This window comes from Nyctereutes procyonoides, unplaced genomic scaffold (assembly GCF_905146905.1).
Source record: "Nyctereutes procyonoides isolate TBG_1078 unplaced genomic scaffold, NYPRO_anot_genome, whole genome shotgun sequence".
Taxonomy (NCBI): domain Eukaryota; kingdom Metazoa; phylum Chordata; class Mammalia; order Carnivora; family Canidae; genus Nyctereutes; species Nyctereutes procyonoides.
In genome coordinates this window covers 6,602,050-6,625,031 of record NW_026575043.1, presented here as the reverse complement: position 1 = coordinate 6,625,031, position 22,982 = coordinate 6,602,050, and the positions used below count along the sequence as shown (strand labels likewise).

The 22,982-nt window shown below is 38.8% G+C and overlaps 1 protein-coding gene across 5 annotated transcripts in view; it reads left to right on the top strand.

Annotated features, from left to right (window-relative positions):
- The window catches only part of CDKAL1 (CDK5 regulatory subunit associated protein 1 like 1), a 636,452-nt gene that overhangs the window by 581,583 nt on the left and 31,887 nt on the right, over positions 1–22,982 (top strand). For all 5 annotated transcript variants that reach the window (XM_055322912.1, XM_055322911.1, XM_055322910.1 and 2 more), the window contains one exon: positions 22,651–22,734. In XM_055322912.1, coding sequence (XP_055178887.1) covers positions 22,651–22,734 — 84 coding nt within the window. The remainder of the gene's footprint in view (positions 1–22,650; positions 22,735–22,982) is intronic.

Below are 22,982 nucleotides of genomic sequence, written 5' to 3'. Positions count from 1 at the left end.
CCTAAATCTCCATCAGTGAATGAACATAAAGAAGTGGGGTGTTGGGGCACCTGAGTGGCTCAGTGGTTGAGCATCTGCCTTCAGCTCAGGTCCTAATCCCAGGGTTCTGGGATTGAGTCCTGCATCGGGTTCCCTATGGGGAGCCTGCTTCTCTCTCTGCCTATGTCTCTGCCTCTCTCTCTGTGTTTCTCATGAATAAATAAGTAAAATCTTTAAAAAAAAGAAGTGGGGTGTTTTGTGTGTGTGTGTACACATTTATACATAGATACATAAATGCCTTCATATACAATGGAATTTTATGCAGCCATAAAAAAGAATGAAATCTTGACATTTGCAACAACATAGGATGAACCTTGAAAACATTATGTAAAGCAAATTAAGTCAGACAAAGACAAATCCCATTGCTCTCTTTTACATGTAGAATCTTAAAAACACACACACATGGGCTCATAGATACAAAACAAATTGGTGTTTCAAGGGAAGTGGATGAAGGGCATCAATAGGTAAAAAGAAATCTGTAGTGGTAACAGGTGGCATAATACGTGAAACAAGACTTGTCCTGAGTTAATCGGTGAAGCTGAGTGTTAATAAATTGGGTTCGTTACACATTCTTAAGAGGGATAGCTACAGAATTTCTCCCCTCATATCTGTGGGGGCTACATTCCAGGACCTCCATGGATCCCTGATGCTACAGAGAATATTGACTTATATATGCAGCTTTTCCCTTTATATACATCCCTGGGATAAAGTTTAATTTCTAAACTAGGCATAAGAGATGAGGAACAATAACTAATAATAGAACAGTCTGTTCAATACTAACCTAGCAATTAAGGAAAGGCATCTTGTCTTTTTTTTTAAGAGTCTATAAAATCCACAGGTGACTTAAATATGAAGTTAGACCTGGAAACACCCTCAGGTGACTTTCCAGGGGATCTCTACAAAAAATAGACGTCATTTTCTGGAATTTTTAAAATCAAAATTATAAATTAGTTTCTCTTAAGTCCAGTTTCCCTTCTTTCCTCGTTAGTAATAATGCTTTAGTAATCAAAAGATCAAAAAAAAGCATTTCTGACTTGGCTGTTTTCCACCATTATTCACTGGTTCTTTAATACATCATACATTTGTTTGCCTGCCTGAAAGATACTTAAACCAAACAAGTTTTAATAAAAATAGATAGATGGGGCACCTGGGTGGCTCAGTCAGTTAAGCATCTCCCTTTGGCTCAGGTCGTGATCCCAGGGTCCTGGGATCCAACCCTGCATTGGGCTCCCTGCTTAGTGGGATGTCGGCTTCTCCTTTCCCTTTGTTTCTCCCCCCTGCTTGTGCGCTCTCTCTCTCTCAAATAAATGAATAAATAAAATATTTATTTAAAAAAAAGAAAAAAGTAGATAGCTAGATAGGTAGATGTAATAGAAAAAGACCTCATTCACCAAAAAAAACCTAAGCAAATACATAATTTCCTACAGGTAAACCTAACAAGAAATGTACAAGATCTTCATGATGAAAACTAATGTTTTGAAGAATATAAAATATATTTTATTCAAATCTCAAAAAATTGTCTCAAAATTACAAAATATATTTAAGTTATGAAATACAAGACATTCCTGAATAGGGCAATTTAAAATAATGGTAATGTCAATTCTCCTCATATTATTCTATAAAACCAATATAATTTTAATCAAAGGCCCAACAGGATTTTTTGATAAATTTTACCTACAAAGCAGCAAATGCTTCTATATAATGAATGACACTGTAAAAGATAAGTGATCAAGACAGATGGTAAGTGTACTTAATCATGGTCTGCATATTATAATGTACATAACTGTCAAATCACTGTGTTATAACTTGAAACTAATATAATATCATATGTCAACATACTTCAATTAAAAACAAATTTTTTTGAAGTTAGAAGATAAGCAACAAGCCAGGAAGAAAAATCTTTGCAATAATTCTAATTCAGTAATTATAATTCAACAGAAAAGTGGGCAAGGAGTTCAACAGTACATATGACAGGTGTTCATCTCACTGGCGACTAGGAAAATGAAAATCACAGCAAAAATGCTCACTTTTTATGCTTGCAAACAAAGTTTTTTTTCTTTTCCTTTTTTTTTTTAAGATTTTATTTATTTATTCATGAGAGACACAGAGAGAGAGAGAGGCAGAGACACAGGCAGAGGGAGAAGCAGGCTCCATGCAGGGAGCCTGACGTGGGACTCAATCCTGGGTCTCCAGGATCACACCCCAGGCTGAAGGCAGCGCTAAACCACTGGGCCACTGGGGCTGCCCTGTTTTTTTATTTTCATTGATAATAGACAGTTTTGCTGGGGGCAGGAAGGAAAGCCCTCATATACAAAGTGGGAATGTAGAAATTGATAAAGCCATTTGCAGGCCAATTTAGTTGTGTATATGACAATCATAAGTTTAAATATTCTTCAGTCAACCTTGTAATCCCACTTCTAGAAAAATGCTCACCCATGTGTCCAAAGAGACATGTGTTATTGCTGGTAATAGCCAAAAATTGGAAACAAGCCAGACATCTATTAATAGGAAAGTAGTTAAATAAATTATGACATCTTCATTATATGGCCTCCTGTGCACTAATTAAAAAAAAATAAGTAGTTTTTTTTTTAATAATAAGTAGTGTTTTATGTGGTAACTTTCTCCTGAGAGCAGTGGGGAGCCGTTGTGGGGTTTTAAGTGGAGACACAACATGACCAGACTTCAGTGTTTAGAATATCTCTCTAGGTGGATTAGAAGGAATGGATCAGAGAGCTATAAGATCGAGGCCAGGTTGCCATTACAAGGCTGTTAATTTGGTCACACATCAGTGGTGGCCCCAAGATATGACAGAGCTGAAACCGTTGTCACATAGCCAAAAACATTCTTACATCGTAGTACGTTTTTGTCTTCTCTCCTAATGCATTTGTGGAGTAGCTCCTTTGTACAAAATACTTTCCTAGACAAGAAATATGCAGAACACACAAAAAAATACATTAAGATAGGTTTCCCGACTATAGAATCTATTTACTAATAGGTTAAAAGTGTAAATCTATTGGTTTTATTAAGTTTGCTTTCCAAATGAGGCCACTGCCCCTCTGGAAACAGTGGAGTGCATCTAGGTGACCATGCTAGTCTTTTGGTTTTGATTGTCAGGAAGCTCAGAGACAAATTCAGTGCCCAGCAGCAGTGACCATAAAGCTTGGGTTTAGGATATAACTACCTTCCACTTTCTCCTCCAAATTTTCATTTCCAAAAGCTGCATGGTTGTGTGTGTCTATTACTGTACACTGAGTATCCATTTAAAAAAAAAAGACCCGTTTAAGTTACTAATGAATAAATGAGCATTCATGTCACCATTTTAGCTGCACAGTCACTTTGATCCCTTGGTAACTTCAAAGCCATCATTTGACTTATCTCCTAAGGTTGTGAATATACTATATTGGTTCAGCAAAGCCCTCTTAATAAGAAAGGGACCATGTTAACTCCAGAGCAGATTACACAATAGTTATCAGCTTCCCAGGATTAATTAAACATTAGTAAAATCATTTTAAAATTGTAGCTTGACTTTAAAATTGAAGGGGTAGCAGAGCTCCTGCATGACTCAGGCAATTAAGGGTCCAACACTTGATTTAGACTCAGGTCATGATCAGGTCATGATCTCAAGCTCATGGGATTGAGCTCTTCTCCTTCTGCCCACTCTTTCACGCTCTTTAAAAATTTTTTAAATTAAAAAAAGAAAATTGAAGAGGTAGCCTAACATGGTAGTTAACGAGCTCAGACTCTGGAGCCAGACCTCTAGGTCTGAACACAGGCTGTGCCTGTCACTTACCAGCAAGGGACTTGGTGCCCCTAGACCTCAGACTCATGAGGAAGTCCCTACAGCATGAGGTTGTTTCGAGCATTTGAACTAGCTAACATTTGTAAAGTGCTCGCTATAGGTATTCATTAAGAAAAAAAAATGGTAATGAATATTCTTTCCTAGCAAACATCTTGAGATGGAATAGACATTTATTTAAGACTGTGATAAAAGCAGCATTAAAGTCTTAAAGCTTTGGTTTAGGTTTTTTATGTGAGTATTCTTCTATTATCTCTTTCTATACCTTAACCAGTTGAAAACCGTGGCTTAAAAAAAAAGAAAAGAAAACCATGGTGTTCATGCTGATTCACTTCATGTGGCTGTTGCGGAGCCAAAGAGCAAAAGCACAAAGATGTGAAAGGTTGTCCTCTAGGAGATGTGCAAGGAAGGCAGGTGGATGTGCTGAACACGCAACACATCTCCCCAGTGGTGAAATGTTGGATCCGCCTGGGAGGTTTCTGTAAATTATAGTCTAAATAAAGGAGTCAAAAATATTGCTTTGAATTCATGTGTACAGGTAGCCGCCCATACATGAATGAAGGATGACACATATGTGCTAGAATATGACGTCGTAGAAGGCACAGGACAGCTGAGGCAGCGTGTCTCCCTACCGTTGTAGTCTGAAAATGTCTCTGCAGCATGAGGTTCATTTTAGAAAAGCAAGCCTCACCATCCCCTGCCTATTAGAGAAGAATTATGATTTTTAAAACCCACAATTCTGCTGTTCATTTCAATTATTTACATAAGCAAGGCTTCTCCTTCTTAAATTAAAATCATACTGAAATATGCTATTTTAGACTTTTGGGTATTCTCAGTTAATTTAAGCAAGCTTGAACAGAATGCAAATCTATAAAATACTGCATTGTTTTTAAAGTTAGGCCTATTCCCTTTTACTTTAGAAGGTTTTTTGTTCCTCCCTCTGCTTTATTACACTGGCTTATTTCCATTTTTATGATACTTAGTTTTTATATATCATGATAATTACTGTTTTGATAAATTGAACATCAGCTCCCCACTCCCCATACCCACTTCATTTTGTAGAGGGCATATCTGTTATTAGATACAAAGAAGAGCTAGTTCTAGTTTGTAATGATTATGAATTTTTCATAGATTTGATTTAACTGACTAATTCTGTTTGGAAACTTTGTGGGGTTTTTTTTCTACCCTCTTTTCATTAACTACCAAAAAGGATACATGAGGAAAGTAGGTGTTTTGAACAAAACCAGAACACTTGATTTACAAACCCAAAGGCTTGATTTAAAGAGTGTGATATGATCTTTAACCTGGCTAGGTATTATTTAAGGTTTCCATCTGTCTGACTTACTTACTTACTTACTTACTTACTTACTTACTTACTTACTTACTTATTTATTTTAGTAGCAGGGAGATACATTATCTCAAAAATGACTATTGAATCTACTCAAACATTTGTTTAAGGAAGTTGAAGAATCATCAGTTACTGATCCTCTTTGATGATCTACCAAAAAGATAATAAAAGCAAATGCACAGAATAATAGTTTATTTTTGATAAAAATGTTCTCAAAGCCTAACAACCTACCCGGAAATGTTGGATAAATCAGTAGGAGAAGCAAAATTTTTAAATGTACTCTGTTGTATTTTCACTGATATTTTCATGTGTCTTTCTAATTCAAACATAGTTAGATGTAAGCTTTCCCCATTTTATAGATGTCAAAGATGAATCACTTGTCCAAATGAAGAGTCAGAATCTCACTTGAACTCACCCTCTTTTATCACCCATTGATACTTTGTGTGTCAGCTAAATAAGAAAACAGGACTTAAAAAAGAAAATAGCAGCCAGAGTTGCAAGCCTTGGGCAGTGATGGTGAGGAATGGAGTGTCAAGGGGCTCATATAGTGTGTCCAAGGCAAGGGCGGTGCACTGGGAGAGAGTGAGGTGGGAGAGAAGAGAAAACAGTGAAATTAGTGAAATTAAATTTCTTACCATCACTTTAAGCCATATGGCAGGGGCTATCTATTTAAGGATCTTTATAACACAATACTATTTCACAAAGCCAATGCTTATTGTTTCTCTGTAAATGTAAATTACCACCATTTCTGTGGTAATCCCACTGATAGATACATCTGTGGACAGAACATGGGCATGCTGTTCATATGATGTGTGCCCCGTGTAATTCCAAACCCAGATAATGAAGAGGAGGACATATTTTTTAGCTATTTTTTTAAAAAACCTACTTTAATGTTAATTCTAACTTGTACATAAGGTTTTTCAGTTGGAGAAAAGGACAGATCACATTATGAAAGATGGTCTTGTTAAAGTCATTGTGAAAAGAATTCATTTGATTGAAAATGGTACTGAGGAAAATTGCCAGACAATAACGTATTCACATGTGCAGTCCCCGGACCTCTGCAGTATCTCTGACACTCTGTGTTCTCGGAAGAGTGGCACCTGCTCTCCTGTGTGACGTGAACCAGCTGTACTCACCTCTGAGTGAGGATCCAGGAGGATTCACCAAACACAGAGGAGCCCAAAGCCCGGTCTCCAGCCTGTGCACCTTCTGCCTTTTTTCGTGCAGCACTGTGAACACTCACTAGCAGAGCACACCCCTAAGGGCGTGATTCCAGCCTGCCACATTTTTCTTGGATTTGGTTTTATTTTTTTAAGCAAACATTTCAACTCTAAAATTGTGACAGGATTGCTGCCACAGTTACTTTTACAGGCCCAGAAACTCTTATTTGCCAGGGCACCTATTACCTTTTAACCTAGGACAACAGCCAGTGACAGATTCGTTAGGAGGAAAGTAATCCTCTGCTGTGAACGTGGCACTGCTTGTCTTCCCTCACCTCTTTTTAGGGTGAGGGGAGACCCAAATCCCTTTGCAGAGAAGGTCTGGGATTTTGCAAGAGAGAAGAGGGTTCATGGTGCCTGCCTGGTTGGTGGGGAGAGGTGTTGGGCAGCAGAGATGAAGGAGGGGAATGAGGGACAGTGAGAGCAGAATAGAAACATTACCTGAAATAGGCTCTTATTATAAAGCTAATGGCCCTGAATCAACAATTCATTATCATGGGTTTACTTCTTAATAATCAGATGCTCAGCCTGGGCCTTATGTAACCTCAGAACCAATGCTTCACAAAGTAGGTACAGAAGATGAAGTTGCCTGGTTAGGGGCAAGCAAGTGGTTCCTCAAGGGGCATTCCTCCTGTGTTTTCTAGGAAATTCTGGCGTAGGGGAAAGAGGGGTGAATAATTAGCATTAAACCTTTTTTTTTTTTTTTTTGCCTATTAGCTTGCTGGCAAGCTGCAGAATTTGAAAGTCATCATTTATTTATAATATATCTTCATTTTTTTTTACAATTAGGAATAAAATTTTTATGACTGAATATTTTAAGCTATTAACTTTCACCTTCATACAACATTTTTATTTGCTGTATAATTATGTTTATGTATATTCCAAGTGATAGATTACTATCACTTTGAATTTTAGAACATTCAAAAAAAGAAAAAGAAAAGAAATCCTTCAACTTCACCATTATAAACCCTGACTTCAGCTAAGAACACATTAGTGGGCCTTACTTTTCTGGTGTGTTGAGTGAGGGTATTCTGTGAAGAAAGAAAGGAAAGTGTGTCAGCACTGGAACAGAATTAGTGGTAGGGATGGTATCTTTTAAGTTTTATATTACTTGTCGGTCCTTGTGATCCCAAAGAACGTACCAACAGTAACAAAATCCACTATTTACAGCTCCAGGGGTTTTTAGGACTCCGTGGCCAATCTGAAATAACTGTTAAGGAACTAGATTAACATCTTGAATTTTAAGACTTCTACCCGAGTACTTTTTTGCCTAGGTGTGAATGATCCATGGGGCTACCGAATTGCCTTATTAATGACTCATCTTGTAGATCCCCTTAAAAAAGGAGAGAGGGGAAGTACATCTTCTGAAGAACCTTTGTGGTTTTGTCTTCTGCTTATGACCTGCTACATGAGAAACTCCCCAATCTGACTTTGCTTCTCTCTGCATCTCCATCTTTGACTGGTGCCAAGTCCAGTGCATCTTCCTCTTGGGTTTTCTATGTTTTTTTGAGATTTGATTTTTAAGTAATCTCTACGCCGAATGTGGAGCCTGAACTCAGAGCCCCGAGACCTGGAGTCACACATTCTAGAGACAGCCAGCAAAGTGCCCCAGTGCATTTTCATCTTGCTGAAGGCAGTCTCAAAGATGGCTTTCTTAGCATGTGTTTGGACATTAGCAGTTCTGTATTTGATTTGCTGTAACCTAAAACAAAGCAGGGAACTCTCAGTGACTGTTTTGAGAAAATATTTTAATTATGTCCCATCTTTCTCTATGGAGTGAATGATGGCAAAAACTACTTTTCCATTTCTTGTCTTTTTCTGCTTTCACTGTGTTGTGTGTGCTTATTATGGCACTTTTTTTTTTTTTAGGAGTTTGTGTGTGTGTGTGTGTGCTTTGTTCCAGACACAAAATAAGTAGCAAAGAGATGGTGTAGCACACTGTATACTTCAGAAAAGACTGGGCCTGGAAGCATGGTATCTAGGAACTGTATCTCACAAAGTAGCAGGTTACTGAACTTCTCTGTGTTTCTTCATTTATGAGTTGGAAACAAGAAAAGTATACAAGAAAATGAAAAATAAGGGACTGTTGTGGATGTCGCTCACCAGAGTGGTACACTTGCTACAGTCCATGAACTGACACTGACACATCAGTTGGGGAGGCTGTGGTATGTAGGGGGCATCTCTGTACCCTCCTTTCAATTTTGCTGTAAAACTGCTCTGAAAAGAACTAAGTCTTTGATAAAAATAAATGAGAGACCATATGAAATAAGATTATTACAGCTGTGATTTGTTATGAAGTTATGAAGACAGTAACAGAAAAATGCATTTCTTCAATGGCCCTTCAAAATAATTACCAAATTAAATCCCTTTAGAATAACCTCACAGATGATTTGATTTCAGTTTAGTGGTGTTATAAAAAAGTATTAGTGCATGACAGTATAACTGCAAAAATATAGCTATATACTCCTTTAAAAAAAAAAAAAAGAGCTGGCTCTTTCATTCACTCATTCAACAAATATTTGGTGAGAACCTGCTGTGAACCAGGCAGGGAGGTCAGCACTAGGGACATGGCTGCAAATAAAAGAAACAAAATCTCCAATCTCATAAATTTAGAATCCTGTGAGCTTTCACCAAGATCATTTATTTCCCTTAAATTTTTTTTAACCGATCAGCATGCTCAAGGCAAGTAGGATATTTTGCCCTGCTGTAATGCCATATGTATGTACTGTTCTTAACGTCACACTGTTCTGTGTGCTGTTTTGTAGCAGAGAATTGTTTATTATTATGATTCTGATATGTTAATGAAGAGGTACTCATTTGCAAATAACTGTTTAATCTGTAATTAAAATCTGGCAGCTCTCTTAAAAATAAAGACAGTTAAAATGCGTAGTCACTGGCCTGCTATATTGAATATGCAATTGCAAAACATTAAGAAAAGCATATCCTATTTATCACTTTTAATGAATCTTTCACCCTGGTCCCACTGTAAGCCCTTGATGGTATTCCTGTCATCCCGTCCATATGCTTCTGAGAGCATTAACTATTCTCGGGTCTGTGCATGCCTAAGTATAAAATCAAAATCTCTAGGTTTTTTTGGATCACATATAAGCAACCCACACACACAAAAAAGAAGCCCAACACATTATCATTACCATTCCCTCATTAAGATGATGGGCCTCTGACCATATCCTAATGTTTGCTTAACAATCTGAAATTCATGTATGCAAAAGGAATTTTTCTTATCCTTTTGAAAGAAGAATGATAAATATTTATACAGCCTTAACTCTTTCAGGCAGGCATAGGATCATGTTTTAGAAATGACAAGAAGCTACTCCGGATCTTTTTCAGCATAATTCCTCTTTCCAATAGCTCCTGAGATATGAATTGTAGTTTTATCAATATTGGACGTTTTCCTCCTCTTTCCCCATTAAGTATGCTTTGTCTTCCTTCTCTGAAATCCTTTTGAGTCATAGCTTTGAAAAGGGAGCCACAAGAGCTATCTCTGCTTTTCAGGCGAGATTGCTCCAGAGGGATGCAGTAGGGCCCAGCAGGACTGCTGACCTGCGCTCCTCAAGGCTGGGATCCCGATTCTCCAGCAGCCACAGCCTCGTTAGCAGGTTTAGCAACAGTCTAAACTCTAAATAGTCATATATCCCAAGTGTTGCTTTCTAAAAGTTATTACTGTTCTTTTTTTTTTTTTTTTTTTTGGTTATTCCTGTTCTGAAGCAATAATTGGATAGAGCCGCAAGACACTTCTCTACTTGAAATTAAAATTGTCTCCCAGCTGCTTGAATCAACATCTCTGGTAGTAATGGTGAACTTATGAACGTGTCTCAGCTCACAGGACTCTCTTCTTAGAATAAATGGACGGTGTAGGAAATCTTAGAATGTACTCCTGGCAGTAGTGCAATCAGCTGTATTACTGATAGTAGTCAAACTTCTCCAGCATATACACTGACTCCCAGAAGCTAGGTTATTAATCTGAAAACTCAAGGCTCTGGCCAGATAAAATTGCCTTAATGATTTCTTTCACGTAGGTAAACCGAATCCCCTAATTGTTAACTCCTTTTCATTCTTCACTCATCCTTGCCCTTTGGCAAACATTAAGCTTTAGACCGTGTGTCAGCTCTGGAAGAGAAAGGAGAGAGCAGTGGTGTTGAGACTAGTCCGCGCTGTTAGACGAGGGCTGACTGCTAGTCCCAGCTATGGATGCTACTTCTGTGGTTGCCACTGCCACCACCACAGCCACTGCCAGCAGCACCTTGAGCCCTGAGCCCTCGGCATCATTGCAGGACTCCTCCGGTTCCTGCCTTCTCCATGAAACTCCAAATTTAGAAACACAGCATATGTGAGCCAAAAAGGGCCTTACAGATCACTGATTACAAATCCCTCCCTGCTTTGTTTTTAGATGGAGAAACTGAGGCTCTAAAGGGAAATGATTTGCTCAGGGTCAAACAGCTAGTGAATGACACAGGTAAAACTGAAGCCATCATAACTTACTAATTAGTACTCCTCAAGCTTTTCTGCTCTTGGCTGGGGCCTGTCTCAAAAAGGGAAGGAGATTATACCAAGGTACTCAGAAGCCTTTGGTGAGATGCAGGGCCATAGACTGGGACTGTGGTTGTTAAGAGAAATCTAGTCATTGATTGGATTAAAATACAAATGATTGGGGCACCTGGGTGGCTCAGTGGTTGAGCATCTGCCTTTGGCTCAGGGCGTGATCCTGGGGTCCTGGGATCCAGTCCCACCTCAGGCTTCCCACAGGGAGCCTGCTTCTCCCTCTGCCTATGTTTCTGCCTCTCTGTTTCTCTCATGAATAAATAAGTAAAATCTTTTAAAAAAGATACAAATGATTGTGCTTTAAAAGATAAAGCAGTACAGAATTCACAACAATGCATTGCATTTGCATGTCCTTTTAGGCAACGCTGTAAGGTGGAAATAGACAAGAAGTAAAAAACAAAATACAGTGTGATCTGTGAAACAGGAGAAATTCAGTAGGAGAGATTTTTTAATATCCTCTCTACCTGTAGGACGGACAATGAAAACCGGCTGGTGAAAGCTGAGTAGTTCACCACGTAGAGAAAGGCCTTTTAGAATTTAAGTGATGTCCCCAGGTTTATTTTAACTGTATGCTCCCATGTGCAGCCTACATGTTGCATTAAAATGTCTTACCCCAGGTCAGCAGTCTGCACTGTTATTAATGGCTTGAGGACTCGGGATCTCTGGGTTCCTGCAATACAGTAACTTTGCAGCAGTTTGAAAGATCCACACAGACCAGTGGGGTTTCCTCAGCTACTCGGGGAGCTGGCTTGGCTTCTGCTATGTAGTCTTGGTAGTGATCATCTGCATATGTGATAAACAGCTTTTCCTAGAGCCTCGCACAGACCTGGCAATGCTCGGGTTTCAGTAGACTATATAATATTGTGTTTGGCAGGAGAGGCCATTAAAAAAGACATCAAAGCAACCCTCAGAACTAGATTCCCTTTTGAAAGGTGTTCCTAATCAAAAAATAAAGCTCAGAATTAGAATTTGTTTGGATTAAGCTAACTGTCTCCTTTTCTCTCTCTGCCCCCGACCCAGTCCTTACCCTACAGTAGCTTGATACCAAAGATTGTATAGGATGACTTGAAGCTTCCATTTTTCTTAGTAATCACCATGGAAGAATATTTTTTTGTTCTTGGTTTACATAGAATCCTTTATTTCCAGTATAAATTTTATATAAAAACTATGCGCCCACTAGACAAAAGCTACCACCTTCACCCAAAGCCTCAGTTTTTTCAAGGTTGGGTTTTATGCATATTTTCTTAGTTCTCTATCCTCAAGAGGAAATAGAGACAGAAGATAGGTTTGAATCAGACTACTCCCATTTAAATTCCCCAATGCACGTATGCCTGTGTGCACGCATGCTCACAGCTAACGACTGGTTGCAATAAAAATTTGGTAGAATTTCAGTTTAGCTTCATTAACTCTGAGACAGTGAAGTAATATTCAAGGGGAAAAAACAGAATAGGTGAAGAGAAACATCAATTTTCTTTAAAGACATTTTAGGGGGAACTAGTATCCATTTTTTAGGGTATCATTGCCATTCCTCTATATTATATACCTATAAACGGCATAGCAGGACTTGTATGTGCTTGAAGAAGCTACATTTTCACGGCAGGAGAGAAAATCGGAATAAATCACTGAGATGCAGGTGCACAGTAATACAAGTAGGCTCTTTCCCCTGCAGCCTGAATGCCTGGCCAATAAAGCAGAAGGTCTAGAGCTGAGCTCTCAGGGTCTCCCGGAGCTAAGCCAAGAAAGAAGAAGTGGGGGGAAGGGGAAGGATGGGGGAGCAGGAGAGAATAATTGTTATTCAGTCTTCTTTAATGAGATGTATTGCCCAATGCTGAAAGATTGTGGCAGTGTCTTTTGTTATGCTAATTAGACACCATTAGAGCTTGGCTGTCTGATTTCTGCTTAATCCTTTCTGCTTCCCTCAGCCTCAATCCTGGCTGGCAAATGGTTGGAAGATGGTGGGGTGTAGTGCATGTGTTATTTATTGTTCACATCTATGCTGAGTTCTCTGGTAACAGGGTTGGTAACGAAAAGATTTCTCTTACCAAAGGTGGTATGTATTTAGGACATTCATTTTTGGTTTTGTTTTTAATGAATTTGAGAATGCTCGATCTCTGCCTTTTTGGTACAAACACTACTGTTTGTTTGTTTTGTTTGTTTGTTTGTTTTTAAATGACTGCTTTTGCGGCCATGCAAAATGGAAAAGGACAGAATGGAAAATTTAGACAGCCTCCCCTTGGTTGTCTGGATTTCCCTAAAAACAAGCAAGGTGATCATGCCTTAGCTTTTGGGGAGGCTATGATGGACCAGAAAAATAGGAGCAAGAATAATACAAAGGTCAAAAAGAGGAGTTAACCAGTTTAAAATTCCTGCCTTTATAATTTATAGATACATGTGCCTTCTTTCCTGAAATTAAAGTGTTGTATTTATATGATTACCTAAATTATGAGTGTGTTGAGTTAAAAAAAAATGTTTTTTTAAATGACCAGTGTGGTCTTTCCTGAAATAGTAAAATGGAGGATTTCTGTGAAATCCTTAAAAACTAGATAATACTGGTTTAGAGCAACCCTGTCCAATACAAATGTCCTATGAACCACAGATACTCTTGTAAATTTTCTGGCAGCAACACTAAAAAAGAAAAAAAAGAAAAAAAAACAGATGAAGGTAATTTTAATAATATATTTAACTCAATATGTCAAAAATATTTTGGCTTAGATCAATAAAATTCACAAAATAGTTTAAATTCTTCTATTCATGTTAAATTTTTGAAATCCAGTGTTTATCTTGTACTGGTGTGTATTTTATAGCACCTCTCAATTGAGGTTTGCCATATTTTAAGGGCTCAACAGCCTTGAGCTAGTGGCCATTGTACTGGATGGTGTAGGTTTAACATAACTCAGTAATTCACTTGTGTAAAAACAATTGTCAGGATAAAATCCATTTTTCATGTTACGGATAAATATTATGAGCTGTATGACTTTGGCCATGACACTTAGTCTCTAATGAGCCCTACTTTTCTCATCTGTAAAATGATGTATTTGAACTAAGTGATCTATTAATTCTTCCACCCATGCCAGCTCTGAAATTCTTTATTCCAGAAATTCACATTTAGAGTCTAGATATATTAGAACTTATCTATCCTTCCCTATAATTTAATATTTGAAAAAAAGCCTTCTTTCACCATAGAGGATATTGGAAGATGTCCTGCATACCATATCCATACCTTTCTTCCTCCAAATGTCTGGACTTTTCTTTGAATTCTTCTGAGGCTTATACTGTTTTAATAAAGCGTTTGGTAGAGTTTAGACTCTCAGCAGTCTTTCTTTGCTCAGTACTTTTGGAATGGGGTTTTTGAGCAAAGATGTGAGGGGGATTGGCAAGTAATTACTGCACTAGAATTATATAAACACTAAATCTCCAAAACCTGATGGTCTTTCTTTCTCTCTTTCTCTCTTTCTCTCTCTCTCTCTCTCTCTCTCTCTCTGTAATCTAGCTGATTTATCGTGTCATCAGTGAAACAAAAATCCTAAAGACACTTTCCAAGAAAGTTTTTCTATTCAACAGTCCTGAGCTGTAAATGTGGTCACTTCCTGTGCCTTTAAGAGAAGCCCATCAAAGAAGAGTGGCCCAGACTTGTTGAGTATTGATTGGTAGAGACCAATGTGAAAAGATCAGGAAAGTGGAAGTGCATGGAGATAATTGTTCAATTTAGAATCAAACTTTTAATAAAAAAGGGTTCCACATATAGTGTTCGTACCATTTAGTCATCCCGTTAATAAGATCTCATGGATAGATATTACTGGCAACATCTGGCCTCAGGACTTGACATAGTTTTAAATGTTGAGCCCTTTCCTAACAGTGCCTTGGCATAGTCAAGCTTTTTACCTGATGTGGGGAAAAAAGATCAAACATACTTTGTGCCGGTTCCGTGATAAGAAAGGGCAACTTGTTTTGATTTGTTAAGAGAGTAGATCTCATGTTTTGTGTTCTTAACACAGATTTTTTTAAAATCCACAGAAGCATTGTAGGTAATGCCTTAAAATGTTCTAGAATACTAAAAAGGTACAGGCAGGTTGTCAAAACTTGACTGTTTTTTTGAATTGGCAGTTCAGCAAGCACCCAGGTATATACATTTCTAATGCTGAACAGGGATCAGATTGGCATTTGTCATGTAACTCTTTGCCATTGAGAATTATTTTAACCAGTTCAATAAAGCACACTTACCATACTATTACTGTTGGCTCTCCACCAACAGATGCAAACAGCTCTATTCTCAAGAATGAAATTTTACCTCTAAGTGTGAAGAGACTCCCTCTTCTCTCCCTTTTCTCTTGCTGGAGTAGGCACATGACTGGAAGAAAACCAGCCAGCAATTGAAGAAGACAGGACACAGGGCTGTTGTTAGAAGAAATGTCATAGTCTGATTTGGTTCCAGAGAGACCTTGGATCTGGTCTTTGTATATCGCATCACTGCTTTTGCAAAATGGCAAAAAAAAAAAAAAAAAAAAAAATTTTTTTTTTGTTTTTCAGTTTTCTTTGTGTTTCCTCCTGAGATGTGAGGAAGGAACATTAGTGCCACTAAGACACTCATGGCAATTCATAGATAGGCATAGGTCCAATACGTGAAGGTATGGATATTTCACCTCAAAGGAACATTCTTTCCCTCTTGAATATATTTATTCCTGTTAGTAAGTAGAGCTTAAGAATATATGTCTTTTCACCCAGAAGATACTGCTTTTAAAAAAGTGTCATCAAATATCTTTTTACTCATTGTCTAAGAGTCAGATATGAGTCAGCCCCTTTGAGAATAAACCATCCAACATCCCCCAAGAATCTTTTAAGTAGACCAGCAACAACTGATGGCAAGCATTTCGAATACGATGGACTTTGAGTCTCATTACTTGTTTTCTGTGGCATCATCATTTTTGACACACATTCCTGTGTCATGGCCCTTTCATTACAGAATGGAATTGTTGAGTAAGGATGATATTAAATTTTAATGTTATTGCTATTATTACTGTTGACTGTTTTTAGCATTAGTATGCCTGGTTCTTTCATTCCAGCTTCTGCAGGGCCAGAAAACAGAAGTGTGCATAAACAGTCAGGAAAATTACCCTATACCCTGGAGACCCAGCATCGCATGCTCTGCCTGTTGTGAATGATGAATCAAAACGGAAAGGTTATCATTTTCATTAGCTAGGAAAGAACAAGACCATACTTTTCTCCAAGTGTAATTACAGTGGTTCACTGGCAACATTACACTGCAGTAATTAGTCTAAAGGTGTATGTGAGGGCAGGCTTTTGCACAGACACTAGAAATATTATTTCAGAGTTTAAGGTCACAGCCTTGTGTTTAACATGTTCCAGGCAGCTTAGAAAAAAAAAAAAAAACTAATTTGACTGGAGCTAAAGAAAGACATTTGACATTTCCCAGAGTCATGCATTCAGAAACCAGTCAGGTAGAAAAATTGTTTTTTATTATCTCAAAAACCAAGAAAACAATGAAAAACAATAATAATAAAAAGAATACCTCAACAACTTAGCTGCAGAAACTGCATGTCAGAATATTTTGTAGGGTAAACTAAGATAATACTCAAGTTTATTAGTAATGTGATGTAAATAATTACAAGAGCTTTTGATATATGTGTTTTAATCTCCTTTTTTACCCTAAGGCAATTGGGCAGAAAAATTAATTTCTAGAAACTCTTCAGGGGAAGCAAAATAATTTCTTTACCTTCCTATAACTGTTACAGGAAATAAATATTTCTCTTATACTGGTACCCAAGTATATATATCTGTCCTTTGTGAATGTTTTTTGGACGTAGAGCAATTCTATTGAAATACGGGGATCTTTCTCACCTGACCTTCCAGTAGAGCTTGAATTAGAATTTTTTTTCCAAAGCCTCATCTCAGGCTCTTTGTATAAGAGAAACAGAAGTGAGAAGTGGCTGGGTGTGAGAAGGGCCTAATAAAGAAAATATAAACTTTATGTGAAGTTGATATTTAAAGTCACATATAGGAGTTTAAAAGAAGCCTTTTACTTCTTCTAGTGCAAGGAGTCTTCATACAAGTAACATTTCTTCCTGAGTTTAAGGTCAAAGCCCACATACTCCAATGTCTTTGTTTAATCCTTATACAGCCACGTAGAAACTTTTTGAGGACAAATGGAGAAATAGAGTATACTCGAATGAGCATTCATTCAGCAACCAAATTCTGTTGGAAATGTTGGAAACCACTGCTTTTTTAATGCAAGCGTGTGTTTTATGTGTGTTATCTGGCCATCTGGTTAGAACTGATGTTTCTCACAACTTCGGGCACTTGGGAAATTTTAAGTATAGATGTGACACAAATAACACAGCTAGCTGATTATGTAATGCACTGAAAAATTTTACCCCAAACTTGAATTTAAAAACATTCCTTCTTGTTTGTCACAGATGTTTCTCTACTCAAGGAAAAGTCATGCACTGCAGAATGAGATCTATGATGTTCTATGTTTTCTCCAGCTAGCACTTAAATAGGAGGCACCAGGTAGTGAGAATGCTTCCAAGACCTTCTCCTCTTCCTTCTGCCCCTGCCACTGAGCAAGTCACCACCCAGCAATCTTGCTGGGCCTCAGTTTCTTTTCTGCGAAATCTGAGATTGCCAAACTCCCTTCTCCTTCTTACTTCCTGGTCTCTTTACGGGACTACCGCCTTCATTTCCAGCCTTTATGGATAAACAAATAACTAACCGTAAGACCCTTTCTCTTACCTTTCCAACAAGGCCTGTGCATTCTTTCTTATCCACAGTGAGGTCACCAGTAATGCAGGATCTCATGAGTCCTTTTTTTCTACACCTCACCTCACTTTGGTGATGCATTCTGTGAAATGGAAGAATGGTTTCACAAGACTGTCTTTATAATTCATTTTTCTTAAGATATCTTTTTTTAAAAAAAGATTTTATTTATTCATTCATGAGAGATACAGAGAGAGAGAGATTGAGGCAGAGACATAGGCAGAGGGAGAAGCAGGCTCAATGCAGGGAGCCCGCCGTGGGACTCGATCCCAGGTCTCCAGGATCACACCCTGGGCTGAAGTTGACGCCAAACCGCTGGGCCACCGGGGCTGCCCAAGACATCTTTTTTTTTTTTTTTTAAGTTTTATTTATCTAAGTCATCTCTACACCCAGTGTGGGGCTCGAACTTACTACCCTGAGATAAAGAGTCATCTTGCTCTTCTGACCAAACCAGCCAGAGGCCCTTCATAAAACATATTTTTAAAGCTAGGTTAAAATGGACTAACTGAAGTTGTGCATAATCTAAGAAAAACAGCTTTCTCCATGGACATTTGAGGAAGAAATGACAAAATAGGCCTAATTCATTAGTGCAGGTACCAGGACTGACCGCCACTTGCAGAAATCCTGATAAATGTCCTAAGGGTCAGACTTCGTAAAAGGAAACTGAATTTCCCACAGCAATTCTTTTTCTTTTTTATTTTTAAGGTTTTATTTATTCATGATAGACACAGAGACATAGGCAGAGACACCGGCTGAAGGAGAAACAGGCTCTCTGCAGGTGCCCGAATGGGACTCGATCCCAGGACCCCAGGATCATGACCTGATCCAAAGGCAGATGCTCAACCACTGAGCCACCCAGGTGCCCCTCCCACAATAATTCTTAACTTCCCATCCCAAGTTCCTAAACCCAAAAACATTGAAGAAGTTAAATAAGCATTTTCATTAACCAACTGTAAATTATATCCCTGTAAAACAAATCAGAAAGAAGTTATCTTTCTTAGGATTATGAAACAAGGGCTTTGTTGAAAAGATTTTTGATGGACTTCTTTAGGTTCAGGTCACAGGACAGCTTTTGGTAGACTTTGTAAATATATCTGTGGTGGGTATTAGAGATCACACTCCTCTAAATGCAGCAAGACAGTAACTGTTGTAATTTGCAGAAGGCTTTAAGCATATAGTCACCTGGGGGCACCTGCATGGCTCAGTGGTTGAGAGTCTGCCTTCGGCTCAGGTTGTGGTTCTGGGGTCCTGGGATCGCGTCCCAATCAGGCTCCTGCAAGGAGCCTGTTTCTCCCTCTGCCTATGTCTCTGTCTCTCTTTCTCTCTCTGTCTCTCATGAATGAATAATGAGGTCCTTTAAATATTATAACCCACTTCCTCTTCAGCCCACCTCTCCCTTTCCCACGTCTGGCCACTTTCACCAACCTCTTCTTTCTGTGGCGAGGAATGTGAAGGACCAAAAAGTAGTCACATCTCTTTTATCTTAAAAATAATCTACTCAGACCCATGTCCTCCCCCTAGCATCTGCTTCAAACATGGGGCAGCTGGTGTGTTTAAATAATCCTCCTTGTTTGAGACTCCTCTTTCCTAGGTTCTGCTAGAACTCTGGCACCCTGTTTCTGACCATCCCTCTTCCCTCCAAGTGACCCCTTCTCTCCTCTCCTTGAATGTTCCAGCTATCCTGATGCTGCCTCCAGACCATTCTCTAGGTTTGCAGTTCCACTAGCATCTTAATTTGTGCTACTAGTCACAATCTTCATGAAAAAACTTCATTTTCAGCCTCTTACATATTCTTAGGAGTTTGTTGGTTTCTTAAACTACCCAAGTCATGGGATCCCTGGGTGGCTCAGCAGTTAAGCGCCTGCCTTTGGCCCAGGGCGTGATCCTGGAGACTCAGGATCAAGTCCCACATCAGGCTCCCTGCATGGAGCCTGCTTCTCCCTCTGCCTGTGTCTCTGCCTCTCTCTGTGTGTGTCTCTCATTAATAAATAAATAAAATCTTTAAAAAACAAACATACAAAAACTACCCAAGTCATCTTTGTGTTAACTTCTTCTGCAAAGGGCTTGTCTAAAGCCAGGGATATAACCTTGCACTCCTGTCAGTGATGGTAAGGCAACCAGAGAAGAATATCAGAATGTCAGATGAATATAGATACTGCAGATCAGATGAGACGTAGCATACTCTCCATCATTCTCCACTGGGAAGACAAACTCATCCCTACTAGTGGATTCTCCTCGCCTTTAGCACAATAGATAGCTCGGCTGTGGTTGTTGTCCTACTGGCCTAAGGATGGATATCTGTAGCTTTACCCTTTTTCTCCAGATAGCCTGCTTTTCCTCACAGACCGGCACATCCTTGCTGGTTAGGCAAATTCTTAGGCGAATCAGGATGATTACCCTAAACCTTTTTTCTTGTATGTGGGTCGTTAACCATGCTGGGTTATCTATCCTGTGGGGTTGAGGAGTTGCAAAGTATGGGGCAAGGTGGCTCATTTAGAAAAAGATTGAGGCCTATGCACAAACCCTTGGCCCACAAGGTCCCTTGCTGTCACCAAGGCAAAGTTGCCTCTTCAGAGTTCCACCTGAACCGCCCCTTCCCCCTAACCTTCCTTAACATCACTGGTTTTTTTAGTTACCGGAAATAGTTGATTCTCTTAAAGGTTTGATATCCACTTCGTGGCAACTTCATTCTTAAAAAAAAATAAAATATTGAGGGGAGCAGTTATTATTTGTTTTTGTTGTTTTTTTAAGGGGGTTGGGATAGATTGGGGCAGCTCTTGATCAAAGTCCTAGCGTTCTTATGCGCATTCTTGCTTAGTGTCTTCTGAGGAACTTTAAGAGCCTCACCAGTGATGCAGAATCCTTAGCTGAGGGGACTGAAGGGACAACTGGAGAGATGTTTACCACCATAAATCACTGCACACAGCCATTTTCTTGTATCCTGGCAGCAAATGGTTAAATACTCACCTACAAATATTCTTCTGCTGGTTGATCAAAAGCCCTGCCCGCTACTGTACAAACATAACACAGGTCCTTCAGACTCTGTGTATATCTTACAATCACGGCCCTTACCTCCAGGTAAACTAGAACAGCCCAACAGTGATGTCTGCAGCTGTCCGTTTTCATTCTCGCAAGAGCAAAGAAGCAGCTTTACAATCTCATATTGTTGCTAGGTTAATTTCCCGAAAACTTAATGTGAGATGAAGTATAATTGCAGATTTCCTTAAGAACCATCGACAGATACTTATCCTAAGTTATAAGCAACTCACACTGTGAAATGTGTACAAACATGCTCAGTTTTCCTCCAGAAGAATATACTTCAGTGAAAACCAGTATTCATCAGTCTTTTTAAATAAACAAAGCCGTTCCCATTCAAAGTAGAAAATTGGGGAGACTTTCCTTAGTTGCTGCTTGATTGTTAAAAGGGACTCCTGTTGCAGGAAGGGTCATTGGTTTGGGGGGAGTGAAGGAAGCTGTTGGTAACTATCGTCCTGGAGACCTTATGACCTTCAGCTAAGGGGACCACGTTTTGAAGGAGATAGTAAGAAAGATAGTAAATGATGGTGTGTTTAGGTATTGGCATTGTATGATGGAGAGGGGAGTTTAGTGTTTTGTTTTATTTTTTTTGTTTTATTTTTAATTGTTAGGTGGTCTGTTTGGCACAGCTGTGTTTACGTTTCCTAAATGCTAACTGCCTGAACATGGTGACAAGTCTATATATGAGAATAGGGACTGTTTCTTTGAAATCTTCTTACCAGCATGCTTTATTTTTTTTAATTTTTATTTATTTATGATAGTCACAGAGAGAGAGAGAGAGGCAGAGACACAGGCAGAGGGAGAAGCAGGCTCCATGCACCGGGAGCCCGACGTGGGATTCGATCCCGGGTCTCCAGGATCGCGCCCTGGGCCAAAGGCAGGCGCCAAACCGCTGCGCCACCCAGAGATCCCCTCAGCATGCTTTAATACAGAGTTGTATTTATCAAGTAGCAAAGGCAAAAATAATTCTAGGCACAACCATTCAGTACAGCTAGTTGCTACTACATCACACATTTCGACAACCTTGTTTAAAAAATTAAAAAAGAAGTAATTGATACTTTAAATGTTGTATTTCACAGTGGACCAAACTTGGAAATGGTGGAATTTTTTCAAGTAGTCATATTTCTTTAACCAATGTTTTGGTTGATTTAACTTCTTGGTTATTAAAGTTGCACTCTTAGAACATAAATGTAGATCGATCCTGTAGAGAATTAACAGTTCCGTATCTTTGCTGTCTTTCTAAAAAAATAAAAAATAAAATAATGAAGGACGGGGTCATGGCTGCAAGAAAGAAGAGACAGTTGTATATGAGAGAGGCAATGTATATAATAAGTAAATAGCTGTAGGAATTAATCCATAATTTCAGAGTTATATGCAATACATGAAGTGTTTAGATGCAAGGACTTAATGACTAGTTTTTGAGGCACTTTCTTTAGCGTTACATCCCTCATAACTCAAATTAATGTTTATTACTACTCTTTCCTATTGCCAAAATATTTTCATGAATTTGGATTAGAAGCAGCTTGTTCTGGCTTGTTTTGCAACGTTGCTTCAGGAAACCACAACAGTGATACTTAGAAGATTTTTATATGTCTTCGAAGCTTTAATTATCTTATGTTGAAGGAGGAAGATAAGTTTTGTTTCATAGTTGTGTAAGAAAATAAGATTTCATGCTATGCTCATTTTATATTAGCACATAATAATGTCTCTTGGGGAAATTTGAATTCGTAGTTCTTACATTAGCTATTAAGTAACTTGCAATTGAGAGTCTACTTTGAATCCAAGAGGACACTGCTTACTGACCCACGACTCTTTGGGCTGGCTTTTTTGGTTTGGATTCTCCGGTGTTTGCCCTTATCTTTCCTTTTTTTTCTCCACAGATTGGCGAAAGGCAACAAGTGTTAGTGACAGAAGAATCTTTTGATTCCAAGTTTTATGTGGCACACAATCGATTCTATGAGCAGGTGAGATACACTTTGACCTTCTTAAGCTTTCCCCAAAGTGAGGAAAGGCGGTGAGGTAGATCACTTTAAGCAAAAGAAACTTTAGGGAGGTTGTAGAGTCTTGTTGCATCAAGGCTGTTGCAGAGCATCAAGCCAGCTAGGCCACCAGGGGCTCCGCTTCGTGGCTTAGTCTACCAAACACCCCACACAGAGGAGTAAGGGTGTCTTCCTCCTCATGAATCTTTGCTGGGACCAGCCTTAGGCTTTGG